The 27,793-nt window shown below is 37.5% G+C and overlaps 1 protein-coding gene across 11 annotated transcripts in view; it reads right to left on the bottom strand.

The window, feature by feature from the left end:
- Nalcn (sodium leak channel, non-selective) overlaps positions 1–27,793 on the bottom strand; it is a 343,629-nt gene that overhangs the window by 149,098 nt on the left and 166,738 nt on the right. For all 11 annotated transcript variants that reach the window (NM_001393695.1, NM_001393694.1, NM_001393693.1 and 8 more), the window contains 2 exons: positions 26,251–26,418; positions 24,040–24,231 (listed from right to left, as the gene is read on the bottom strand). In NM_001393695.1, coding sequence (NP_001380624.1) covers positions 24,040–24,231; positions 26,251–26,418 — 360 coding nt within the window. The remainder of the gene's footprint in view (positions 1–24,039; positions 24,232–26,250; positions 26,419–27,793) is intronic.

The raw sequence follows: 27,793 nt of genomic DNA on the forward strand, positions 1-27,793 counted from the left end.
AAGAGGAAAATTCATAGGACTAAATGCCCTAGTAAAGAAACTGGAGAGATCTTATACTGGCAACTTAACACCACACCTGAGAGCACTAGTACAAAAAAAAAGCAAACACACCCAAGAGGAGTAGATGGCAGGAAACAGTCAAACTCAGGGCTGAAATCAACCAAATAGAAACAAAGAGAATATAAAGAATCACCAAAACTAAAAGCTAGTTTTTTTTGAGAGAGAATCAACAAGATAGATAAACCCCTAGCCAAACTAACTAAAGGGCCCAGAGGCAGACTCCAACTTAACAAAATCACAAATAAAAAAGGAGACATAACAAAAGAAATGGAGGAAATTAAAAAAAAATCATCAGATCCTATAACAAAAGCCTATACTCAACAAAACTGGAAAATCTAGATGAAATGGATGGTTTTCTAGTCAGATACCACATACCAAAGTTAAATGAAGAGCAGGTCAACTATCTAAACAGGCCCATATCCCATAAGGAAATAAAAGACTTCATTAAAAACCTCACAACCAACTAAAGCCCAGGGTCAGATGGATTTAGTGCAGAACTCTACCAGACCTTCAAGGAGACTTAATACCAATATTCCTCAAACTATTCCATAAAACAAAAACCAAAGGAACACTACCTAATTTATTCTATGAAGCCACAATTATTCTGATACTTAAACCACACAAGGACCAGCTATAAAAGAGAATTTCAGACCAATTTGGCTTACAAATATCGATGCAAAAATACTCAATAAAATTCTTGCAAATGGAATTCAAGAACATATCAAAACCATCATTCACCATGATCAATAGGCTTCAGGGATGCAGGTTGGTTCAATATATGAAAATCCATTAGTGCAATCCACTATATAAACCATCTCAAAGGAAAAATCACATGATCATCTCTTTAGATGCAGAAAAAGCTTTTGACAAAATTCAACACCCCTTCATGTAAAAAGTATTGGAGAGATCAGGAATTCAAGGCCCATACCTAAACATAATAAAGCAATTTACTGCAAACTAACAGCAAATATCAAATTAAATGGAGAAATACTTGAAGCAATCTCACTAAAATCAGGGACTGGACAAGGTTGCTCACTCTTCCCCATATCTAAGCAGTAATAGTACTCAAAGTGCTAGAACAATAAGACAACAAAAAGAAATCAAGAGGATACAAACTGGCAAAGAAGAAACAAAGGTATCACTATTTGCATATAATATGATAGTGTATATAAGCAACTCCAAAAATTCTACCAGAGAACATCGCCAGCTGATAAACTTCAGAAAAGTGGTCAGATATAAAATTAACTCAAATAAATCAGTAGCCTTCCTTTATACCAATGATAAGTGGACTGAGAAAGAAATAGGTCACAAATTATATAGAATATCTTGGGGTAACTCTAACCAAACAAGTGAAAGATCTGTATGACAATAACCTCAAGTCTCTCAAGAAAGAAATCAAAAAGATCTCAGAAAATGGAGAGATCTCCCATGCTCATGGATTGACAGAATTAACATAGTAAAAATGGCTATCCTACCAGGGGCAACCTATAGATTCAATGCAATCTCCATCAAAATTCCTGCCCAATTCTTCAAAAACATTGAAATAGCAATTCTCAAATTCATCTGGAAAGGTGAAAAACCCAGAATAGTGAAAACAATTCTTAACAGTAAAAGAACTACTAGGAGAATCACCATCCCTGACCTCAATCTATACTACAGAGCAGTAGTGATTAAAAATAACTGCATGATATTGGTACAGAGACAGACATATTGATCAATGGAATAGAATTGAAGACCCAGAAATAAAACTACACACATATGCATACTTGATCTTTGACAAAGAAGCCAAAAATATGTAATGGAAAAAAGAAAGCATCTTCAATAAATGGTGCTGGTCTAACTGGCTATTTGTATGTAGAAAAATGAAAATAGATCCATATTTGTCACCTTGTACAAAGCTCAATTACAAGTGGATCAAGATCCTCAACATTAAACCAGATGTGCTGAATCTAATAGAAGAGAAAGTGGGAAAGAGCTTTGAACTCATTGGTACAGGGGGAAATTTCCCAAACAGAACTCCAATAGCCCATGCTCTGAGATCAAGAATTAATAAATGGGACCTCATGAAACTGGAAAGCTTTTGCAAAGGACATAGTCAATAAGACAAATCAGCAACCTACAGATTGGGAGAAAAATCTTTACTAACCCTACATCCGATAGAGAGGTAATATCCAAAATATATAAAGAACTCAAGAAGCTAGCCACCACAAAACCAAACAACCCAGTCAAAAAATGGGGTATAGAACTAAACAGAGAACTTGCAACAGAGAAATCTCAAATGTCTTAGAAACACCTAAAGAAATGTTCAAAGTTCTTAGTGATCAGAGAAATGCAAGTCAAAACGACCCCAAGATTCCACCTTACACCAATCCTAATGGCTAAGATCAAAACTTCAGGCACATTGGTGTGAGGATGTGGAGATAGAGAAACATTTCTCCATTGCTGATGGAATTGCAACTTGGTTCAACCACTCTGAAAATCAATCTGTACATTCCTCAGGAAATAGGAAATAGATCTACCTGAAGACCCAGCAATACCACTCTTGGGAGTATACCTAAAATATGCCCTACCAGGCCACAGGGGCATGTGTTCCACTATGTTCAGAGCAGCCTTGTTTGTGATAGCCAGAACTTGGAAACAACACAGATGTTCTATGACAGCAGAATGGATACAGGAAATGTGGTTCATTTACACAGTGCAATACTACTCAGATATTAAGAATAAGGACATCCTACATTTTTCAGGCAAATGGATGGAACTAGAAAACATCATCTTGAGTGAAGTAACTCAGACTCAAATGACATGCATGGTATGTACTCACTAATAGTGGATATTAGCAAAAAACAAAAAAAACCAAAAAAACAAAAAAACAAAAAACAAAAACAAACAAACAAACCCAACCAAACAAAAAACAACACCAACCAAAAACCCCCAAAGTATAGAATACCCAAGATACAGTCCACAGAACTCTAAAAGGTCAACAAGCTGAATGGCCCAAGCGAGGACGACTCAATCCCATGTGAGAGGGAAAAGAAAACAATCACAAGGGGAAAGGGAGGGAGGGACCTGTGTGGGAAAGGGGACAGGGGAGAAGAAGGGAACATGATTTGGTATTGTGTGTGGGGGAGAAGGACTGAAGCCCTGAGGGCCAGCAAAATGAATGAAAACAGGCAACCTTTGGAGGTAGGAGGTTGGGGGGACCCTCCAGAATGTACCAGAGACCTGGGAGATGAGAGACTCTCAGGACTCAAAGGGAGAGACCTTAGATGAAATGCCCTATAGTGGGGGAGAGAACTTGTAGAGCCCAACTGAAGCAGAAAGACAGGGCCTCAAGTGAGGGATAGGGTTGCCATCCCACAGTCAAAACTCTTAGCCATAATTGTTCCTGTCTGAAAGAACTGAAGGGACAAAAATGGAGGGGATCCTGAGAAAAAGGAGGTTTCAGCAACAGGTCCAAAGTGGGATCCAGACCAAGGGGAGGGCCCAAGATCTGACACTATTACTGAGGCTATGGAGTGCTCACAAAAAGGGGCCTATCATGAGTGCTCTCCAAAAGACCCAACAAGCAGCTGAACAAGTGAGACAGTTTGAGCTGAACATGTGCACTCAAACAATGGACAGAAGCTGGTGACTCCTGAGGTTGAAATAGGGAAAAGCTGGAATAAGCTGAGGAGAAGGGTAACCCTGTAGGATGATCAGCAGTCTCAAGTAACCTGGATCCTTGAGAACTCTCAGACACTGGATCACCAACAAGGTAGCATACACCACTTGAGATGAGGTCCCCAACACATATACAGCAGAGGACTGCTGGGTCTGGTTTCAGTCAGAGAAGATGCATTTAACCTTCAAGAGACTGAATGCCCTAAGTAGTTTAGAGGTCTATTGGGGTGGGGGTGCAGGGTAGGGACAGCCTCATGGAGACAGGGAGTGGGGAGGAGGTATGGAATGGGGAACAGTCAGAGGGTGGACAGGAAGGGGTATAAAATCTGGAGTGTAAGAAAAAAAATACCATTTCCTAACCAAGACAAAAATAAGGAAGAAATTTTACCCATAATTCTCATTTACAGATTTATTGTTTATTTTCCTGAGTAATATAAAAATGAAAACAAACATTAATGATGTTATTTCAACCATTTTTTTCTATAGGATTGCCATTCCACAGTCAAAACTCTGTGGGATGGCATTATTATAGATAATTCATGTCCCCGCCAAAACCTCTTTTATTTTACTGAACTAAAATTTACCCCTACATTGAATATGCCCTGTTTACTAAATAGCTATGTTACATAATTTGCAATGTAAGTGGCACATACTCAGTTGTCTGAAACATTTTTCCCTTTTTCTGGGTGAAATTCCCTGAGCTCTGGGAGGTGGGATTTGAAGAAGACATCCCGTTGAGGGGTGACTATTGCAAGGTCTCTCATTCTGCATAATGTCTGACTGTATTTGTTCCCATCTGTTGCAGGAGAAAGCTCTCTGAAACATTTTTAGTTTTACAATTTAAATGGAAACACCATGAATGACATTATATTTGTGAGAATAAAATGACCTGTTAGGGGCTGAGGATGTCAACAGTAAAACACTTGCCCAGCGTGTGTATGACACAGACTGGAATCTCTACCTCAGCAAAACAAAGCAAGACCAGCAATAGCAAAAGTGTTAGGAGTTAATTCCTTCTGTTGTGTTATTCTATTATAACTAAATCAACAAAAAATCCCAAACTAATTATATGTTTTATCTCTGGAAATGTTTTTAAAATACACATAGAAAAGAGTAATGGTTGTTTTTTTTTTTTCCATTTGTGGACATCTGTTGGCTTTCCTTAATAACAGTTTATTGTAATTGTACATTTTCTTTTTCACTTCAGTTGCTCTTCTGCATTTTGGGTAGTGACATTCAAAGTATATTTGACTTACAGAGACAGAAGCAGCAATCACTGAGTCTCTAAGTGTCTGTGCTAGGTCCTCTCTCTATAGGTTCTAGTTATTTATCTTGGAGGTTTTGTGGAATTTGTAAGAGTGGGAGTTGGGGTGTCTCTGACTCTTTTGCCTGCTACTGTAACAATTTTTCTCCTTTTGGATTGCCTCATTCGCCTTGATATGAGAGTTTGTGCCTTTTCTTACTGCGTTTTATTATGCCATATTCAGCTGATATTCCTGGAAGGCCTGTTCCTTTCTGAAGGAAATCAGAGGAACAGTGGGATGAGGGGAGAGGGTGGGAGGGAATGGGAGAAGTGGAGGAAGAGGAGGCTGTGGCCAGAATACCCTGTATGAGAGAAAAATAAATAAAGAGATCAAAGAGAAAGCATAAAAAATAGGTGGAAATGTAGTGTTAACTTCCAGAATGGTGCTTTATCAGCATAATTTATACCATTTATGATTTGCTTCAATTATTCTGTTAAAATGTACTGAGATAATTCTAAAGCTGTTGCTTTAAAATGTAAACGTCTCCATATAGATGGGCGTCAAGATTTTCTTCAACATTTTAAAGTGGGTGACAATATAAGAAAGAGCATTTGTGTGTGGTATGTTCCTGGTGTATGTGTGTGTGTGTGTGTGCGCGCGCGTGCGCATGCATGATTACTAGGGTGAATGCACACGTGTACGTACATGCATGTAATGAATGTAGAGGCCAGCAGCATATATCAAGTGTATCATTGCTTTTCCATTTAATTTTTTGAGACAGGGGCTCTTACTGAGGCCCGAGGCCTGCAGCTTAGTGATTGGCTGGATGGGTTGGCCATCATGGCGCTGTCTGGGCTTTGTCAGTACTGGAGTTACTAACATACACTATCTTGCTTGGCTTTTTATATGGTTTCTGGGGAGCTTAATTCAGGCTCTCATGCTTGTGAGATAAACGCTTTATTTACTGAACCACTCTCTTGACCCAACTGAAAAATAGTTTTGAGGATTAAACTTTGTATATATATTTCTAGCTACTTTCTTAACTTTTAGCATAATTGTACAAAATCAGCATTTCATCAGGACATTTTCATGTGTGAATATAATACAATTTGGTACTAACCTTGTCTGGTTATTTTACTAATAATGTCAATAAATATAATTACTACCTCAAGTGCTAACAATGCTTTTGTGTTTAACATTTAAAGAGCAATGTGTCGTGAAGAAATCATGCACATCCATGATATCAGGGTCTGTAGTCTTCTACAGACCTTCTCCCCTTGGCATCTCTTTCCTGGCACAGGTAATAAATTAAAGGCCTATTATTATAGTTCCCTTTGTTTTGAGGAAGATTGATGATGATTATTTTGACTTGTTTTTAAATTCAAATTTACTTTTTCTTCAAATTTATTATATTGTTTTAGACATAGCCAAACCTTGGCCATCCAAAATTAAATGCTATATAATTCATCTCTGCATTTGCATAGTTTAAATATTCTTGTTGTGATTTATTACTAAGATAATTCTGGTACACAGTGTGAGGGGTTCTTGCAGATTCAACTTGGTTTATTCAATAATAATTAATCTAACTTGTCTTTAACCATTCATTGTAATACTGTCTGTTGTTTTTGTAGCTCTGGGGATTGACTCTGGGGCCTGGTATGTATTAGGCAGACACTCCACTACTGAACTACAACCCAACTTTCCTTTTTAACTTTTTCTTTCAGACAGGATCTCAGTAAGATGCTTAGGCTGTCCTTGAACTAATTCTTTATTCTGTAGCCCAGGGATACTTTTAGCTTGAGATTATTTGGTCACAGGCCCTTTGATTGGCTGGAATGAGCTCTCCCTCCCTCCACCCCTCCCTCCCTCCCTCCTTCCCTCCTGTTTCTGTATGACCCCCCTCCTCCTTCCCGGTGTGTTATGGCTAAGTATGTACATGTGCAGGCCCATGTGTGCAGAAACCAAAAGAGGACATTGAACATTGTCCTATTCTATTATTATTTGCCTTGTCTCCTTGAGGCAAGACCTCTTAGTAAACCTGGAGTTTGCTACTTTTAGCCAGGTTGGTGGCCAGCAGGCTTCATTTGATTTTCTTGTCTCTGCTCACCTGTACTGAGTCACAGGTGCACATGGCTATGCCCTGCATTTAAGTAAGTGCCAGGTCCTCATGCTTGGGTAGTGAGAGCTTTTACTCATTGAGCCATCTCCTCAAGCTCCCAAGTAATGTTCTTTAATTTTGTGTGTGTGTGTGTGTGTGTGTGTGTGTGTGTGTGTGTGTGTGTGTATACTTCCTTGTTTGTAGTAATCTCTTATTGGTATTGTCTCATACTGCTCCTCCTTCTGCATTTGTTTTTTATGAGAATGTCTTGCTAGGCAGTCTAGACTGGCCACCCACAACTCTCCATTCTTATGCTTCAACCTCTAAAGTGCTAGAATAGCAGGTCTGAACCCACCACAGCCATACCTGTATGGTTTTTGATAATTTTTTGAGGATTATATTTTATTAATGTAACTGTGTGCACACATATGACCTACTCTTTCTATATTCCTACATGAAGTTCTTATTACTAGGCCCCACATACAGAATGTATTCTTACACAGTACATTTTACTATCTGTAATGTGATTTCTGGAGGAGTGTCTTGCAAGATCTCATACAGATTGCTTTCACTTCTCCAGAATCTTCACAGTACTTCATAGTCATTGCCCACTTTGTGTGGTGTGTATTTACTAGGGAATATTCCATCTAGGTTAAGTTTCAGGGGCAATGATGTCTTCATGGTGAGCTTTCCAAGTAGTTTTGGGACCTGTCTTGTTATCATCTAATTAGTTATACATCTTATTATTTTTAATTCTGTGTAAGTATGAACACATGTCCTTGCTTGAGGTAATCTCTCATTGGCACTGTCTCTTATATGCACACATGTCCCCAGAGGCCTAAGATATTGAATCTGTCCCTGGAAGTGGAGGTATATATGGTTGTAAGCTGCTCAATGTGGTCCTAAGAAATAAACTTTGGTAGCCTGTAAGAGCAGTGTGTGTGTCCTCTTCAACACTGAGCCATCTCTCTAGCCATTGAATTTTGAGCTTATGTTCTCCTTATTAATTAGTTTAAATTTATTCAAGCTTATTCATTTCAGTTTTAATCCTTGTTAGATATGTTGGATACTTTGTAATATGCTTTGGAGGAGAAAAATATAATGAACATTCTTTTCAAGTTAGTTGTAGAATTGGTAGCAGCTATCAGATAGACATGTTTGTCTAATACGGCAATGCACAAAATGTGCTTCTCCTTTCTTTATTTTATTTTTTGTTGGATAGATTTTTTATTTACATTTTAAATGTTATCCCCTTTCCTGGTTTCCCATCCATAAACTCCCTATTACATCCCCTCTCCCCCTTCTCCTATGAGGGTTTCCCTCACCCATCCACCCACCCCTTCCCACCCTCCACCCTGACATTCCCCTACATGGGAGGGTCGAGCCTTGGCAGGTGCACTTGAGCACTGGTGCCCAACAAGGATATCTTCTGCTACATATGCAGCTGGAACCATGGCTCTGTCTATGTATAGTCTTTGGGTAGTGGTTTAGTCCCTGGAAGCTCTGATTGGTTGGCATTGTTGTTCTTATGGGGTTGCAAGCCCCTTCAGTTCTTTCAATCTTTTCTCTAACTTCCCCAATGGGGACCCTGTTCTCAATTCAATGGTTGGCTGCTAGCATCCACCTCTGTATTTGTCATGCTCTGGCAGAGCCTCTCAGGAGACAGCTATATCAGGCTCCTGTCAGTATGCACTTCTTGGCATCAGCAGTATTGTCTGGATTTGGTGGTTGTATATAGGCTGGATCCCCAGGTGTGGCAGGCTCTGGATAGCCTCTCCTTCAGCTTCTCCTTTCTCAGATGACAAACTCTATATTTTATTTTTATAATTCCCTTGTCGATTTTCTTTTTTATTCTATTGAACTTGAAATGAATTGCCTTTGTCAATTCTAAGAGATGAGGTATCTAATACTTGTCTAATTTATTAATAACATTCTTTTTGTGATGCTTCATCTTAATAACATGCTTTGCTACTAAATTTCTAGAGGTTTCTAACAGAAACTATCAAGTATATTTCCTTTCTCATGAGATAGGATTAGGGACTTTTTCAATTGCCTTTTTAATGATTATGAGTTATGGCATGTAGAAAACTAAAACAATTAGAACAACGACAACCACTATCACCAAACAATAAAACCACAAACAAAACAAAATTATGAAACAGAGACATGGCAGTATTCATACCACAAGTCTGGGTCTGAATAGGCCATTTTTTTTGTTTTTTTTGTTTTTGTTTTTTTGTTTTTTTTTGTTATCGTTGTTATTGTTGTTGGTGTGTGTGTGTGGTGTGTGTGTGCGTGTGCGTGTGTGAGTGTGTGTGTGTGTGTGTGTGTGTGTGTGTGTGTGTGTGTGTGTCTAAGCCTCTACTATTATGCTCTTCTTTCTTTCTTTTTTTAAATGTGTTAAATGAGACTATTGGGGGCTGGAGAGATGGCTCAGCCGTTAAAGGCTAGGCTCACAACCAAAAATATAAGAGACTATTGGGTGCATCCTGTTAGCTTCTATTTTCCTAGGGATCTCCTATCCACCCCCCTCATAATTTTATCAGCTACAGGGATAGTTAGCCAATATATACACATAAAACATATCCCATTATCTTTCCCAGAAATTGGGGTTTGATTGTTTCATTTAAGAATATGTTTTATTTAAAAATGGTATGTCAAAATTATGATTAAACCAAAATGAAAGGAATTAAGATCTAATTTCAAGAACTTAACATTTTCTTATCCAAACATAAAAGGTATAGTGTGAGAATTTTGGGAAGGAGTGACTAAGGAAAGTGTATGTTTATTTTTTTAATGCACAGAAAATGATATGGAATAAGTACACCTATCACGCTATGAGAAGAATGGTACAGCATTTAGTTATGATGTGGGAAAACAGGAACCAATGTATACTTCTGGCAAATGCACTGAACAATTCTATAACTCAAGATTTCTATTCCTAGATATCAATTTACAAATAATCCATATATATATGTATATATATCACATATATAAATGTATGTACCAACATTTGTGTTAAAAAATGACAGCATCAGTCATAATGGCTAAAACCTAGACATATTTTCAAAACCTATAAAACACTAACACCTTTGGCCATATGTGGTTCTTGATATTTTCCAAAGACAATAACTAATTAAAATGTCATCTGACAAAAAAAAAGAAAAAAGAAAGAAACATAACAGATAGAAGCAATAGAGACATTTGTCTGAAGGGTATAGGTGACTTAGCATTTTGTATCATTATTTTTGGATAACTACACAAGAAGTATACCAGAGGGAATGGGTGGATCTATATATTAGTCATTAAAAGGTCCTCTGGATCTGTATGTGAAGTTGTTAATGATATGATTTTTCAGATTCTAAAAAAGAGGGATTTGGCAACTACTCTTGTTTTTTCTGATATATATATACACAATTATTTTATAAATATAATATATATTCAATTATTCATAATATAATATATATATACACAATTATTCATAATATATATTATTTATCTATCATCTAGCTTTATCTATCATCTATCTATCACTATGTATGTATCTATCAACTATCTCTTTATCATCTATCTACCTATTATCTATCTGCCTATCATCTATTTGTCTGTCTACCTATCACCCATCTATCCATCCACCCATCCACCCACCCACCTAACCATATACCTGTTTGTCTGTCTATCTATTGTCACTATCTGTCTGTACATCTATCTATCTATCTATCTATCTATCTATCTATCTATCTATCATCTATCTATATATTTTTTAAAGCTGCAAAGGACTGATTAAAATGAACATTTTAAATTGTACTGGGAACTACTTTACAAATTTTAAACTTTGTAAAACTAAGTAGTCACTGTTCAGTCTTATTTACAGTGTAACCTTTATGTGCTAGGCTATCTGACTGCCACTTAGGATATAGTGTGTAGTGCTAAAAATGCTCTTCATGGTGTTTAGGAGTGATACTACTGCCTACTATGTGGAGACACAGTACTAATCAGTTTGTTGTTATCTTTTCCACAGACAGACAACATGAGAGGCAGCAAAGAATATAAATATAGGTTATATTTTTCTGTATGTTAGATTCGACAATACATTTAACAACAGATTCACCTTTGTATCATTGATAATATGCCTTAAAAAGTCACTAAAATTAGTAAGGCATTGGTAATATTAATGGCTCACATTTGTTTTCACAGTTAGTGAAGAAGAAGACTGTTATCAACTAGTGTGGTTGTAAGTAACACGGGAAGGTAAATAACAGCTGCAGAACAGCAAATGAAATTTACCAAACTAAAGTGAGAGGAAAACACTAGGGCATGCCTCTGAGTGTGTTATCAAGGGAAGTAATAATTCCCACAATGGTCACCCAACTGACCACCAATGACAATATACAACAGTCAGGGGTGGCCAACTTCACGTAATTCAGGAAGCATTAAAGTCATTGCTAAAAGTATGCTCACAAGGTATTATTTTATCACTGTGTAGTTAGTGATGAATCATCATATAAATAATCCAAAAGGAGCCAAACAGCACCAAAAAAAATACCTAAAGTTATATTGGAAAGGAAATAAAGTTATTTTTGAAGGAATTTTGATGGCAGGGGTGACATTTGCCTTAGGAACATCATTTTATTACTTTAGCTTTTGAATCAAGTTGCTGTTTTCTGTTGCAGAGTCACGTCCAGGCATGAGTAAAAATATGGTTTAGAGCTTCAGATGGGATTTACTTTATGAGCCTGTGAAGCATTTGACACAATAATGACCTCACAGAAAGAATATAATAAAAATGCCTCCAAAGATGCCTGTGATTCCTCAACTGGTCATGAATTTTTGTCCTTGGTCAATAAAAATGAATTTTATAGAATGAATACACAACCCTGAGAAATTGTGAAATAATATGACTTTCAGTGTGGTCTTCTTCAAAACAGTTCTTTTTTTTTTCTGGAAAGGATATAACCAAGGGAAAATGAAAATCTTTGGTGGCTCCCTGCTTCATGCTGGTTCCAGCCTACCGCTCAGACCTTCTCAGTTAGTTCTCCATGCTTTCAAGTTTCAAGTCATTGATAAACTCATTGGCTTGTACTTCCAGGAGATGTCCTTGTCCTGATCTATTTCAGGCCTACCCTAAAGCTTCACAAATACCCATGGAAATGTTATTTACCCCTGAAGCTTTGCAGACCTAGTTTCCTTGGAAGCAATCTCTTCTTAATATTTAAATAAGTATTCATGTGTAGGCACAGCAGACAAGCAAGTAACACAGTCCTAGAATTTTCAAATGCCCACCAAGACATCGTCTTCATTACTTACGAATGAGTATATCTATTGTAAGACATTGCACCTTTTAGTCTAGTCGTTTTCTACTAAGAAATAAGATGTTGTGATTCTTCCCTAATGTCTGGATATGCTAAACAAAAGGTGCTAATAAATGTGTCCATGCCCATATGCCTCGCATCTTTTTTTACATAAAGAACAATATTAAAATTATGAAAGATAACAGACACATAGACTTTATTAATGGTTACAGTTGCTAAGAAGTGCTTGCTGACAGGAGCCTGATATAGCTGTCTCTTGAGAGCTAGAACAGAGCCTGACAAATAGCAGAGTATGGCCTGATCTGGCATCAATTGGAGAAGAGGCCCTTGGTCCTGTGAAGGCTAGATGCCCCAGTGTGGGGAATGCCAGGGCTGTAAGGTGAAAGTGGGTAGGCAAGAGGGGGAGCACCCTCAGAGAAGCAGTGTGAGGGGGAATTGGATAGGGGTTTGGGGAGGTGAAACCAGGAAAAGGGATAACATCTGAAATGTAAATAAAAAATATCCAATATAAAAGATTTTCAGTGATTTAGAATCTAGAGGATGGAAACATGAGGAGTTGAAGCTCAAAGAGGAGACAGCAATACAGAAATGTGAGCCCAAGTATGGAGATAATCAGATTGTGCCTATACAAATGCATCTTTCTTCCAGAACAAAAGTTAATGGAGTGGCTCTTCTCCCCTCTAAAATTTATTAGTAAACCTTCATCAGGAGCCATCTAGGGGAAGCTAAAAACTAGCAGGTGATCTTCATGAGATGGTCCCATCATGAACTGTAAAGCTATTAGAGATTTGTTCCTTTAGGCAAGGCCAAGGAGATTACATTTGAGGAAAAATTCCTGCTATTAATATGATTTTCTGTTACTATTAAATATATTTCTATTTAACAATCACTAGCTATTAGCTCCCCCTTTTGAACAGATTTCTACAGAACAACAATGATGTACTGTCTTGTAGTGATGTTGTGTAGAGAAATTTAAGATTTCTTGATTCTTAATGATGATTCTATAAGAATTCCTAAAATTATATTAGTAATTATTAAACTCCTTTATAGTAAGACTGCTATTAAGTCCTCTCTGATAATGAAAACAGCAATGAGAACTCCAACAGTATTCAAGTGTCACCAGTTAATTGCTTCTGTGATAGAAAACAGGCATTTACAACTTAGAGCACATTCCTAGAGGTCTTAAAACAATTAACCAGAGGTCATAGAAATGAAATCAATCATTTATTGTAGATGTAAGAACAGAAAATGAGGCATTGACTGGGTTTGCATATGTAAAACTTTAATAATAACTTAGTCCCAAAAATATGGCATTTAACTTTCAATGAATCTGTTGAGCCTGTGACAGATAAAGAAAGTTTAGCCAGATAGCTACTCTTAATGGATATGAATCTAGATATCTCTGTTGTAAAATTCTTACTCAATTTATGATTTGAATATATGTGGAAACTTGTGGCAAACTTTAATGTATTGTTAAAGATGAGTAAGTGCTGAGGACAAAGAGAATTTAGAGAAGTATTTAGAAAGCAAGAGAAGAATCTTTTAGAGAGAATATTTTTGGAGAATTTTTTAGAAAGAACTTTTTAGATATAGAATTTAGAATAAAACATGAAATCACTTTTTTCCTCTCTAACTTCAACTAGCAGGCTGGGAGTTAGAGTCATGAAGTTCCTTCAGAGAAAGGGCATAGGCTACTTAATCCCTACTGTTAGGCTACCTGTTAATCGCCTAAGCCAGTAGTTTTTAGCCCTCAGAATGAGCAAGGAAGTTTTTTTAGGACTTTTTAGAAGTTATCAGCAAGCATTTAGTATATTTAGGAAGCTAGAAAGTCTGAGACCATCAGTCTTTAAAGCTACACGTAGGTCCAGGCCAGACAGTCTCTCTGAAAAACTTTGAATTTGATTATGAGTAGAGAAAAGGGAGTTAAAAAAATCCCAGGACTCAGTTGTTATTATTCTCACCCATTCACCAAAGAAGAGGAGGTGTGAAGGGGATAGAGAATGACTAAAGGAGTTGAAAGGGAAAAAATATTACTGAGTGGATATAATCTAAGAATATTGTATACATATAATAACTTAGCGAAGCAACAGTTTTAAAAATTAAAAGCAAATTTTAGCTAGCGTGTGACAAATGGTTGTTTAAAACCTTAGTTACATTCTAAAGAAAATAACAGAAACTCCAGGGACCCAAAACTAAGAAGTGCTTGCTGCTTGAGGTCCTGTCCACAGTATGCATGATGTCTGTAGACTTTGGTTTGAGTGTATGACAGTCTCAAGGAACAAGCCACAGACCCTTGAATGATGAAAACTTGAGTAAAGCTGAATGCTTGCTGTCTTGGTGTAGACTGGACAAAGAACTCAATGGAAACCAGCCTGGGGGAAATCACCATCCCTGACCTAAAGCTCTATTACAGAGCAATAGTGATTAAAAAACTGTATGGTATTGGTACAGAGACAGGCAGATAGACCAGTAGAATGGAACTGAAGATCCAGAAAAGATCCCACACACCTGTGGTCACTTGATCTTTGACAAAGGAGCTAAAACCATCCAGTGAATGGTGCTGGTTCAACTGGAGGTCAGCATGTAGAAGAATGCAAATCAATCCATTCTTATCACCCTGTACATAGCTTAAGTCCAAGTGGATCAAGGACCTCCACATCAAACCAGATACACCCAAACGAATAGAAGAAAAGTTGGGGATGAGCCTTGAACACATGGGTACTGAGCAAAAATTCCAGGACAGAGCACCAATGGCTTATGCTCTAAATCAAGAATTGACAAATAGGACCTCATAAAACTGCAAAGCTCCTGTAAGGCAAAGGACACTGTTATTAGGACAAAGTGGTAACCAACAGATTGGGAAAAGATCTTTACCAATCCTACATCTGATAGAGGACTAATATCCAATATATATTAGATAGACTTCAGAAAGTCAAATAACCCTATTAAAATGAGGTACAGAGCTAAACAAAGAATTTTCAGCTGAGGAATATCAAATGGTTGAGAAGTATCTAAAGAAATATTCAACATCCTTAGCCATCAGAGAAATGAAAATCAAAACAACCCTGAGATTCTACCTCATACCAGTCAGAATGGCTAAGATAAAAACCTCAGGTGACAGCAGATGCTGGTAAGGATGTGGAGAAAGAGGAACATTTCTCCTCCATTGCTGGTGGGATTGCAAGCTGGTACAACCACTGTGGAAATCAATCTGGAAATTACTCAGAAAGTTAGATATAGAACTACCTGAGGACACAGATATACCACTCCTGGGCATGTACCCAAATGATGCTCCAATATATAACAACAACATATGTTCCACTATGCTCATAGCAGCCTTATTTATAATAGCCAGAAGCTAAAAGGACCCAGATGACCTTCAACAGAAGAATTGATACAGAAAATGTGGTACATCTACACAATGGAGTACTACTCAGCTATCAAAAACAATGACTTTATGAAATCCATAAGCAAATGGGACTAGATGGAACTAGAAAATATCATCCTGAGATAACCCAACCCTCTCCCTCCCCACAAAAAAATACATGGTATGCACTCACTGATAAGTGAATATTAGTCCAAAATCTCAGATTACCCAGGATACAATCCACAAACCACATGACGATGAAGAAGGATGACCAAAGTGTGGATGCCTCAGTCCTTCTTAGAAAGAGGAACAAAAATATCAATAGGAAGAAATATGAAGACAAAGTGTTGAGCAGAGACTGATGGAATGGCCACCCAGAGACTGTTCTACCTCGGAATCCAGCCCTTACACATACAACCACCAAACCCAGAAAATATTGCTGAAGCCAAGAAGTGCATGCTGACAGGAGCCTGATATAGCTGTCTCCTGAGAGGTTCTGCCAGGGCATGACAAATACAGAGGTGAATGCTAGCAGCCAACCACTGAACTGAGAATGGGGTCCCCAGTCAAGGAGTTAGAGAAAAGACTGAAGGAGCTGAAAGGGGTTTGCAACTCCATAAGAACAACAATACCAACCAACTAGAGCTCCCAAGGACTAAACCACCATCCAAAGAGTACACATGGACAGACCCATGGCTCCAGGTGCATATGTAGCAGAGGATGGCCTTGTTGGGCACCAGTGGGAGAAGCCCTTGGTCCTGCTGAGGCTAGACTCCCCCAGTGTAGGGGAATGTCAGGGCGGGGAGGCAGGAAGGGGTGGGTGGTTGTGGTGGGGGAATACCCTCATTTAAGAAGGGCGATGGGGAATGGAATAGTGGCTTTATGGATGGGAAACTGGGAAAGGAAATAACATTTGAAATGGAAATAAAAATATATACAATTTTAAAAAAAGGAAAGGAAAGGCAGCTTGTGTGTCTCTCAGGAAAAGTACAGTCTGTGTGCCTCACTGTACAAGGACAGTCTGTGTGTGCTTCACTGGCCAAGGACAGTCTATATGTGCTTCTCTGAACACGGACAGTCTGTGTGCCTCATTGGACAAGGACAACTGGTATGCCTGTCTGGACAAGGATGGCTTGTGAGCTTCACTGGGGAAGGACAGTCTGTTTGCCTCACTGGGCAAGGTCAGCCTGTGTGCCTCACTATGCATGGACAGCCTGTGTGCCTCACTGGACAAGGACAGCCTGTGAAACGCACTGTCACTGCAGCATGGACAGACCAGTGTCGGCACTGAAATAAACTGAAGAAAGACAAAATTAAGAGTTTAATATCCAAAGTAAGATGAAACATCAATTGATGTGACTCGTTCAGGTCAAATCTTGTGCTGGGGGTTGTGAAGTTCAGAATTTACCCTACTGCTGCTGACAGATTAACCACTGTATCTACTTTAGAGCTCAAGTCATTCATCTACCAGGGTTGAAGATATGTTTATTCTAAGACCCAGCCACTCTATTCCTAGGTAAAAATTTATGTTGTGTGTGTGTAAAAATCGATGTGCAGGGATGCTTAGAACAGGTCTGCTTGGATTCACGAAGTTTAGAAACAAACATCCAACACCCACTGCATTAATTTCCGACTAATGGAACAAATGGGCCAGTTAGCAGTTTCACCCAGCACCCACTCATCAGCTCCTGGTTTCTGTAGTCTGAAAGGCAGGCAGGCATCATTCTTTGATCAGGGTCAGAGATTGAAATCATGCTGCCACTCTGGTTTTGCTCACTTTGGATTTCAACCTCATTAAGGCTGATATCAGAATCTTTTTTTTTTTGTTTGTTTTTGTTTTTGAGAGGAGAATGATCAGAGAGAGACACCTAAGGACGTCATATTCACCTTTATCTGTGCATATTAAGCTCTGCACAGCTAAAATGTATTTTGGTTTAATACTTCTTGTTGTTCTGAGGATTGAACCCACAGTCTAATATTGAGCTAAATTACTCAGCCTCTGTTAGGTTATGCTTTTATCCCCTTCAGTACTGCAATCATTCTACACACAGGTCTATCCTTAGTTTTCTTTTAACTTTTGTTTCAAGACCAGATCATATTAAATTGCCTAGGTTGGCCTTAACTCATCCTCTAGCTGAGGCAGGCCTTGAACTTATGGCCCCCCATGACTCTGCTTCTAAGTAGCTAGTATTATAAGGTTGCACCAAAGGTCATGAGCATCTTTTATACATATACACATATATTTGCATTTCTGAGATGTTTCATAACAAAATTAAAGGCACAATAAAAGGCAAAAGAGTGAATTAAATGCAATAAAGATATCAGTAGTATTAATTGAACTAATATTGCTGGCTGTAAAATTACAAATTTCAACAATTTTGTAATAAATTGCACTCATTGAAATGTACTCATATTCTCTAACTAGATGGCAGAGTAAAAAAAGCAAGAACCCAGTGTTTCTTCAAAACTTTCAGTAATTCTTTCAAGACAAATAAAAGGGTGATGAGTCGCTTCAATGGTTGAAAAGAAACATGGACATTAATTTTTTCATTTAGACTTTTATAGCATTTATTGTTTTTACAGTATAATAATTCTCTTGGACATAACTTTATAACTGAGAATTAAGTAGAGCAAGTAATTAGCATTTAGGGCTTTCAAATGAAGAAAGTCTGTATCAAATAACTAATATTAAAAATTAATGCTTTCTGCTTTAGAGTGTGGTATATTACTTATGAATAAAAACGATCTACATTTGTATCACTGAAAAAGAAATGAGGCCTATTGTAGTGTTAGTGGGGAGTTAGAATGAAGATTATAGTCATGTAGTGAATGTCTGGCATATCCATTTTCATAACATATAGACAGTTGCTTTATGTGACAAGTACAGGGAAAATCAGAGCAAAGCTGCAGTAAAATGATGCTAATCGTCCTTTATCAGAAAACTATAGGGAACATGACTCATTTCTTATATGTCAATCCCATGGTTTCATTTCCCTGTAGGGTGTTTATACCTTCTGTGAATCCTTGGTTCTCTATCTAAGGGTCACAGTCATGGCCTCTTCCTGCCTCTTTCTGCATGATGAATGCTGTCCCCTCCTCAAAAGTGGAGTGACCTTCCATAGTTTATTTTCTACATCCTTTCATGGCCCAATACTTGTTCCTGATAGCCATCTTCTGTGATGGCCAGAACTTACATAACAAAAATATGAACAGTGGAGTGTATCACATGACCTTTCTTTTTTGTTCCTTTGTGTGTGTGTGTGTGTGTGTGTGTGTGTGTGCATACGCATACACATATGCATACATATATGTGTGATGTTATATAAGTGTATGCTGGTGTATATCCACATGTGTGCAGCTGCACATACACATGTATGTATAGAACAGAGCTCAACATTGTGTTTCTTTCTTAATCACTTTCTGTCCTAGTTTTTGAGATAGTCTTTCACTGAACTTGGAGCTCACTGCCACAGACAGACTGGCTGGCTAGTGAGTTCTAGGCATCCACCTGACTCTCTTTCCTTAGTACTGGCATTAGAGACACATAATGCTCACAGACTTTTACACTGGTTCTGGGAGTCCAAACATGAATACTTATAATTGCATGAAAAGCACTTTACTCACCAAGTCTTCTCTCTACTCTTCCTTATGTGAGCTTTTCTTATAGCAAAAATTATTTTTACTGTTGTATGCTTTGGCTAACAGTATATAAAAAAACCCCAGCCTATCCCAAGCACCTAACCACTGGATAAGAAGAAAGAATTGCAGAGGAAACTGGAAATATGGCTCAATCAGGAATTCACTTGCAAAACAAGGATCTGGGTTTAACTTCTAGAGCTCATGTAAGTGAAACCAGAGGGGCAGGGAATTGACCCCAGGATGTGAAACACTTGGGGTGCATTAGGATTTCCAGCACTTACATTAATACCAAGTGCAGTCACATTTCTCTAACTGCATAGCTGGGAGGGGAGCAGAGAAATGTATCACAGGGATTTGCTGGCCAGCCAATGTAGCCAAAACTTCAATTTCCAGGTTCAGTGAGAGACTGTATCTCAACAAATAAGGAGTAGAGTGTTATAGGAAGATACTCAGCATAAAATGGCATCCAAATGTATACGCATGGGAAACTATACCCTCATACACATGTCCACAGACCTGTGTATACACATACACCTACATTTGAACATACACTTGACCACTTCCACCAAATAAAAGGTATTGTGGGATGTGCTTGTAATTTCAGCCCTTGAGATTCAGAGGTGGAGAGAGTAGCTCCCTGAGGCTGACTAGCCTTTAGTGAATTCTCAGTCTGTAAGAGACCCTGACCCAGAATACAGGATGGAGAGTCTTTGAGGAATGACATCCAACTTGTCATCTGGTCACCACATGGCTGCTTACAGATGTGCACTGCACCTGTATGAAAGCAATCTACATGTACATACATGATGTCTCTCTCCCTATGAGATAGAGAGGGAGGGAGGGAGAAAATGAGAGAGAGAGAGAGAGAGAGAGAGAGAGAGAGAGAGAGAGAGAGAGAACAAAGACTGAGAAACACAGAGAGACAAAAACAGAAAAACAGACAGAAAATGGGAGGGGGCTACTGTGTGCTTTTAACCATCTTTTTTGAGGCTTCTCCCTCAGTCAGTAGCTACCACTGGCCCATTCTTTGTTTGATAGAGATGGTCATGACTCTCTCCTATAGCTTTAGTACTTTGAATGTGTTTTGTAAAATTTAATTATTTTTTCAGGAATTTAACTTCAGATCAAACTCATGTGCTTGGATATACCCCATCCTCCTTTTGTTGTTACAGTTCAGGATGTCACCATTGCCATCAACACAGCGACTGAGAAGGGGCAAAAAGGTCCCCTTTCCTTGGGATAGTGAAGTGACCAGGTAGAGAGGAATGAATGGGGAGGTCTCTGGATATTTGAACACAATACCTAATTGATGACTGGAAAATAGAGCTAAGCTGAAGGGACAAGTCAGGGAAGTGTTTAGAAAGCAGCCCAGCCTTTAGTACAGGTCACATTGGCATCTGTCTAACACAGATGTATTAGAACCTCTTACAATCGTGTTAGCCCAGGTTTGTAGTGTTTGTATTTCTCAATATTTGTGACACAAAAAGTAGCACTTTTACTTACATTTTGGTTATGAAAAAGAAAGCTTAGAGAATAATTTTATCAGCACCACACAGCTAAAAGTATTATGTACCAGGAGGTAAAAATTGGAGCATGTGGCCCGAAGGGCAGGGGCAGGTTCCTAAATGCAGTGGCTGTCACATAGGTCCTCAGCCCTACTCACGTTTCCTAAGTTCAAAAACTGCTGAAAATCACCAAAGCATGTGTTTTTTTTAAACTCATTTTGTGGTGAAATCTGATCTCACACGAGACTTACTTATTGTTTTTACTTGTTATTTGTCTCAGATTGCTACAGGAATATTAATGCATCTGTTACATGTTGCTCATTCAGATGGCTGTGCTGGTAGCATTACCATTCAACAGCTGGAATTTCTGCACTCAAAAAATGTCTCATTCAAATAGCCTTGGGGTAACAGATACAATCAGTGGTGAAAAATGAGAGGAAATATGAGACAAAAGCATGAAATTAAAATAAGGTAATCCTTAAGGGAAGAGCTGCCTTTGGTTCTAACTTGTTTCTCCTGTAGAATTTCCTGCACCTATGACAATGGCTGACATGGTGGCTCTCAATAATGTTCTGAATCAGATTAGAGGAACAGATGGGTATTAGATAGTATCATCTGCAGTGTTACGGAGTGAATAGATGAACATGTACTCAAGAGAAGCCAGTGATGAGCTACGGGAAGAGAAGACCTGCTCTCTGAAGCAACTCTAATCCTTGTGTACATCTCATAATTGCAGGAGGAAGAGCTGACCCATCTGTGGGGAAACCTGTGTGTCCTGCTTCAGAATGTACCACAGGTAAAGTCTTCTCCATGCATATGTTAGTATGTATTCTGTACATCGCGGTTCTCTGGAGGGAGCTGGAGTCAAGGACTCAGTCCTACTTCACTGGCAGGCCATACTCAAAGGGCATTGCTGTTCTTTTTTTTTTTTTTTTTTGGCTCACTTGCCTCTGCAAGATGTTTCCTTACCAGGGACCCCACTAGAACAATCTTCTTTATTCTAGATCATTGCACTTCTATGCCTGTATTCTCTCTCTTTATGACAACCCTCTCCTGCCTTTTAAAAAGATGACTTTTTGTTTCATGGTTACTCAGAAGTAAAGGACTCATCCACCATGACCTTGCAGACCTACCTTGTTCAGGAACAAGAGCTGTGGGGATGAGAGCTACTTCAGGCTCCCCCAGTTCTGTTGCCTGTACAGCGCAGCGAGTGAACAGCTTGCCCATGAATTCTTTGGTCCTTGTCCTTGTTGACAACCTTGACCTGTAGATCTTAATACTTGTTTAAGGACAGCCTTTATGCTCATGTTCTGAATTTTGATTTTTCTGTCACTAGGAACCTTCTCTCATTTGAATCCTTCTAATGGCACATATTTTAAACCCCACCTTCCTATAGCTATCCCAGGCTTATATCTTCCTCTCACTACTAAGATGATGGTTGTGTTATATCAACTTGACACAAACATGGTCATATCTGGGAAGTAGTAACCATAATCGAGGAAAAATGCCTCCATGAAATTGCTTGTAGGCAAGTATCTGGGGAATATTCTTGAATAATGATTGATGTGAGAGGGTTAAGCGCACATATAGGAAGTGCCATTGCTGGGCTGGTAGTCCTGGGTGCTATAAGAAAACAAACTGAGCAAGTCATGGGAAGAAAGTCAGTATAAAGCATTCCTCCATGGCTTTTGTTGCAGCTCCTGCCTTGTCTTCCCTCACTGGACTGTGAATTAAAATATAAAATCTTTTTCTTCCCAAGTCGTTTTTGGTCATGGCTTAATACAGCAATAGATACCCTGACTAATACAGTCATTAACTATTCTTTCTCTTTCCTCTGAAACTTGCACACCTTACAACTTTCGTGTATTCTATACCACATCTATGCCACATCTGGCTATATCCTCTCTACCTCTCTTCCAATAAGCCTTCTGGACTTTTCCTTCCTGGTCATAGGCCATAGGTCTCCATTTGGGATTCTAGAGTGCCTTGTTCCTGAATAGCTGTGTGTTTACTTGCTTGCCCCTCCCCTTAACTGATAGGTTTTGAGCACCTAAAATTTAGTTCTGCGTGTATACATGGTACATCTCCTGATTCATTATAGGCATGCGATAAATGGATGGATGAGAAGTTTGCATCATAAGAGGATAAACTCCAATATTGATAGCTAAGTTACAAATTTAGAACTCAGATTATTTTAAAACTATCACATTAATACCTCCATTAAAAGCATAATATTTTAATGTACACAATTCTCAAAGCTTAATTTTAAAGAACATATTTTTAACTTTTTTTTAAAGACTTAATAAGTACACTGTAGCTGTCTTCAGACACACCAGAAGAGGAGGGCATCAGATTTCATTACAGAAGGTTATGAGCCACCGTGTGGTTGCTGGGAATTGAACTCAGGACCTCTGGAAGAATACTCAGTGCTCTTAACCTCTGAGCCTTCTCTCCAGCCCCCTAAAGAACATATTTTTTATCCTGTTTTACTACATGATTTTTTTCTCCCACAAACATGGGCCTTATTATTTTAAGTGGGAACACATATTGAATTTGAGACAGTCACAACACTGTTATGTTTCTCAGTCTACATGGGTTCTTGTAGTCAGAGAATGAACCCTAAGTCCTGTCCAAGGAGCGATTTGTTGTCATTATTTTATTATCTCTTGTGAATTTTAACATGAATGCAGAAATTTGATCATCTCCTACTCAAATTTGAGGTCTATGAATTATATAAGCAATCCAAAGTTTGCTTTTAGGTTAGACACAACATAAAAGGATAGACTACAAAATAAGCCTAAAATATGTTACATCTCATCAAAACATGGATATTCTATTTAAAAGTGCTGCTACATTGTAATTCATAGGCAGGAAGGATTATTGCTTCCATTTTCTTTTACCGATGTTTTGTGACATCCAAAAATATTGTTTCTAGAATTTTAGAATCAACGTGTACTCTGATGGTGCTGAAAATATATTCAAGTACCTGTACCCTGTAGAAGAGGCTGTTCAAAATACTAAATTGTAATGTTCTCAAGTTATCAAAGATATGCTAATGCTTCTGAATGATGACTAAAGTGAAATTCCTTTTATGTTGATCACCATTGCTAAAATAAGAGCAATAGATCAAATGGACTATATGTCAAGTTCTCACCCTTGGAAATGTGGTGAATCTGTCCAGTTCTTCGACGAAGCAGAACATCTGCAAACTGATGGCGGACATAACTATCAGGAGACTGGCAGTGAACACCACCAAGCTTCCAAGTTTTTTCCCGGGACCAAATATCTTGTACACAAAATCTTCCAATGCTGGGGAAATCTTAATAAGCCGGACTACCCGAAGAACCTAGTCATGGGGAAAAAGATACATGATGGAAACAGAATTTTATAAAATCCATTACTAATCATTTTATGGTACCATGTAAAACAGTTACACTTTTCCATTTCATCTAAAGACTAAAAATAGCAACATCGTAACTGAGACAGTCCTACCATATGGCCTGCCATCCAGTGAGAAAACAAGAAATCTTAAATCAATGGATGAGGCCAAAGATTGGCAACTATTTCAACATACAGTATAATTCAAAATAGTATTAACTAGTACATACTGCTGAAATGAAACATAGTTTCTCAATGCTTATTACCTAAGAAAATATTTAATTCTACATTAGTTGTGCTTAATGTCTCTTGAAATAAGCCTTCCTAGGTAATCCATACTAATAAATGGGGAATATCAAACTTCTATTAAGGCCTGGCTCAGACTCCTATTCCAATATCTTTTATCTCCTTCTTCCTTTAAATAATAGACCTTCCTGAGTTTTGGCCAACTGATTCCCCATGGCAACAGAGTCTACTTTTTAGCCTTTTTTATGTGTACTCTTCACCTGAGTGTGCCCAATGGACTAGGCTCAGACTTACCAAATAGTCCACAACCCCAGAGTGTAACTTAGCTTTTATGAGCCAAAACCTGTTAAGATTGTGAGGTGCTCTGATGGCTCTGGCTCTTCCTCATAATATCTTTGGCCTTAAACTCTTCATCACTTATAGGGTCCTGTCATGATCTTTAGAAACCATTACTAAAGTAGTTTGTACAAAATTTTCAACATGTTTTAAAATATCTGTAAATAAACATGCATACTAAATGTAATAGTTTCCCATCCATAAGCCCCCTATCCCATTACTCCTCCCCTTCTTCTATGAGGGTGTTCCCCCTCCCCAACCACCCTCCTTCCCCCTTCTCACCCTTACATTTCCCTACACTGAGGGGTCCAGCCTTGGCAGTAAAATCATGAAATTGGCATGCACTTTCTTTTATTTAAGGCAATGGTTCTCATCCTGTGGGTCATGATGTCTTTGGCAAATGTTTATCCCCCAAATTATTTACATTATAATTCATAGCAGTAGCAAAATCACAGGTAAAAATAGCAACAAAAATAACTTTATGGTTGGGGGTCACCCCAACATGAGGAACTATATTAAAGATTTGCATCATTAAGAAGGTTGAAAACAACTGATCTAAGGAATTAAAATCCTATTTCTCTAAGTTAATATTTAAAATTTTGCTGCCATTTTATTCTTCAACTATTTAAAGATATCTTCCTGTAGAACATCAATTTATGTTCTGATATTCCCATTATAAATTATACAAATGCAAGTCAGAAATTTGAATGCATTTGAAATGGTTTTGATTAGACTACTACATGCATTTTAATAATCATTTTTATCATGAATTCAACAGTACAATGAGTATATTCTGGAACCAAATGATTACAAAACTGAAACTAATAATTAACATTTATTTAGTAATTATAAGGCACTGCTATCTAAAATAAAACATTGGAAAAAGATATACAATTGTTATAAAAGAATAATTACAGCTACAACTATTTAACTCTCACAAAACAAAGAAATAAACATTTGTAAGTAATAATGTAAGGAATTTAAATCTCTGAGGATAAATTTTACAACCCTTAAACCATCCATTGCAAACCATTGTTTAGTAAGAAAGTTTACAAGAAAGATAAATACCTGAAATAAACTCATATGTCCTCCCCTTAAAGTTTGTGCCAAAATTTTATTAAATTTAGAATTTGATATCTAAAACAAATTCATGTTATACCTATGTATATAAGTATGCATATTTATAAACTCTTAATTGAGAGAAACCTTATTAAAGATTTGAATACATTACTCTGATTTTCAGCAATTTAAAAACAATGGCTACAATTTGTTAATGCAATGTTTCTGGTAATGACATTGAACATTCCTCAAATTCATATCACTATATATGTGGATTTTATGTAGTTGTTATAGTAACTTCCATTTTCCTGAGGAATAAGCATTAGATGTCATTGCAGTATATTACCTGGAAGTAGGTAAATTGAGAATGATAAAGATCTGGGTATACATGGAGAGTTGTCCCAATAACCAGAAGTAGTTCAAACTTGTGGAGAGATGAGCTGATGTAGCCAGTAAACCCCAAACACCATATCTTCAGAAGTGCTTCCAGATCAAAAAGAACTGTAAAAGCCACCTAGAGGAACAAGGCAACAGTAAGGCTGTCATTCAAGGTTGCACAACCCCAATTTTCTCATGAATTTATCAATAGTGAGTTCCAGCCATTCTACATAAAGTAAAAGGCCACAGAAAGTCAAGCATTTACATTTTAATTTATATTTATATCTGTGTACATGAACAAGTACATGTGAGTGTGGTTGTCTGCAGAGGCCAAAAGAGGGAGTTAGATCTCACCTGCAACTGGGGTTGCAGGCAACTGTGATCTGTGGATATGGGAACTGAACTGAACTCTCATCTTCTGTAAGTGCTGCCAGATTTCTAAACCATTGTGTTACCTCTCCAGCCCTAACATTTTACAAAAGTTGTGTTTGAAATATACCAGTTAAGACACAAGAGACTAAAGCTATTTCAGACTATCAGAAATATTACTTATTCATCTAGCATTTTAAGTACATAACAAGCAAAGAAATAGAGACTTTAGGTAAGAAATTTGTGTATATAAATTGATCTACTATTATAGTATTACCACTAAACAGCATGCATCTATATATTGATATTTTGTAATTTAAAAATCTTTCACATCAATTCTAATAACTTCATGTTGAAAGTATTTAAACAATACCATGAATACATATACTAAATACTAAAAATACACAAATATAGGTAGCAAGTAACATTGTTCTTTACCTACTCTGAAGATGATGCTTCTTAATTGGAATTAAAATATTAACTTCTAATTAAAGGACAAGAGCCTGAGTGTTAGGATTAGTTATACTCCTCATATGTGTAAATTACTAATATATTAATATAATAAAATAATAGTCATTATATTAATTATTATATTAAATCATATGAACTATTATATTAACATATTAATTAATATATTGGTAAATATTAAGATATTAGTCATTATATATTTCATGGTGTAATATTATTAAAATTTTAATCCATTTTTATCAATCCATTATTGAATATCATAAAGGGTTTTCTTCCATTTATATTTGAAAAATGCTAAGAAATGGAATTATAGTCATAACATTAAGAAATGGAATTCTAGAAGCAATGCAGATGGTAAGTTTAGATATGCAGAAGGATTTAGACTATTTTTAAGGTAAACTTATTTGTAGAACCTGGCTGCTTTCTATTTTTGATGGATATTTCCACTGTGAACACTCAAGAAGGCAATGCATTTTAATTTCTAATTTCATTCTAAATACTAATATGTATGTCCATTACAGAAATCTACAACTAGTCAAAATGCAGAAAAATACTGAATGAAATGCTCAGTCCCAACTGCTACATCTACAGTACAACCAAACACTGAAGCTCCAGAGAACAGTGCAGAAAAGGAAAGAGAAATACTGTAAGAGCAGAGGACCAGACTGTCTACT

The sequence above is a fragment of the Rattus norvegicus genome, chromosome 15 (genome assembly GCF_036323735.1).
Source record: "Rattus norvegicus strain BN/NHsdMcwi chromosome 15, GRCr8, whole genome shotgun sequence".
Taxonomy (NCBI): domain Eukaryota; kingdom Metazoa; phylum Chordata; class Mammalia; order Rodentia; family Muridae; genus Rattus; species Rattus norvegicus.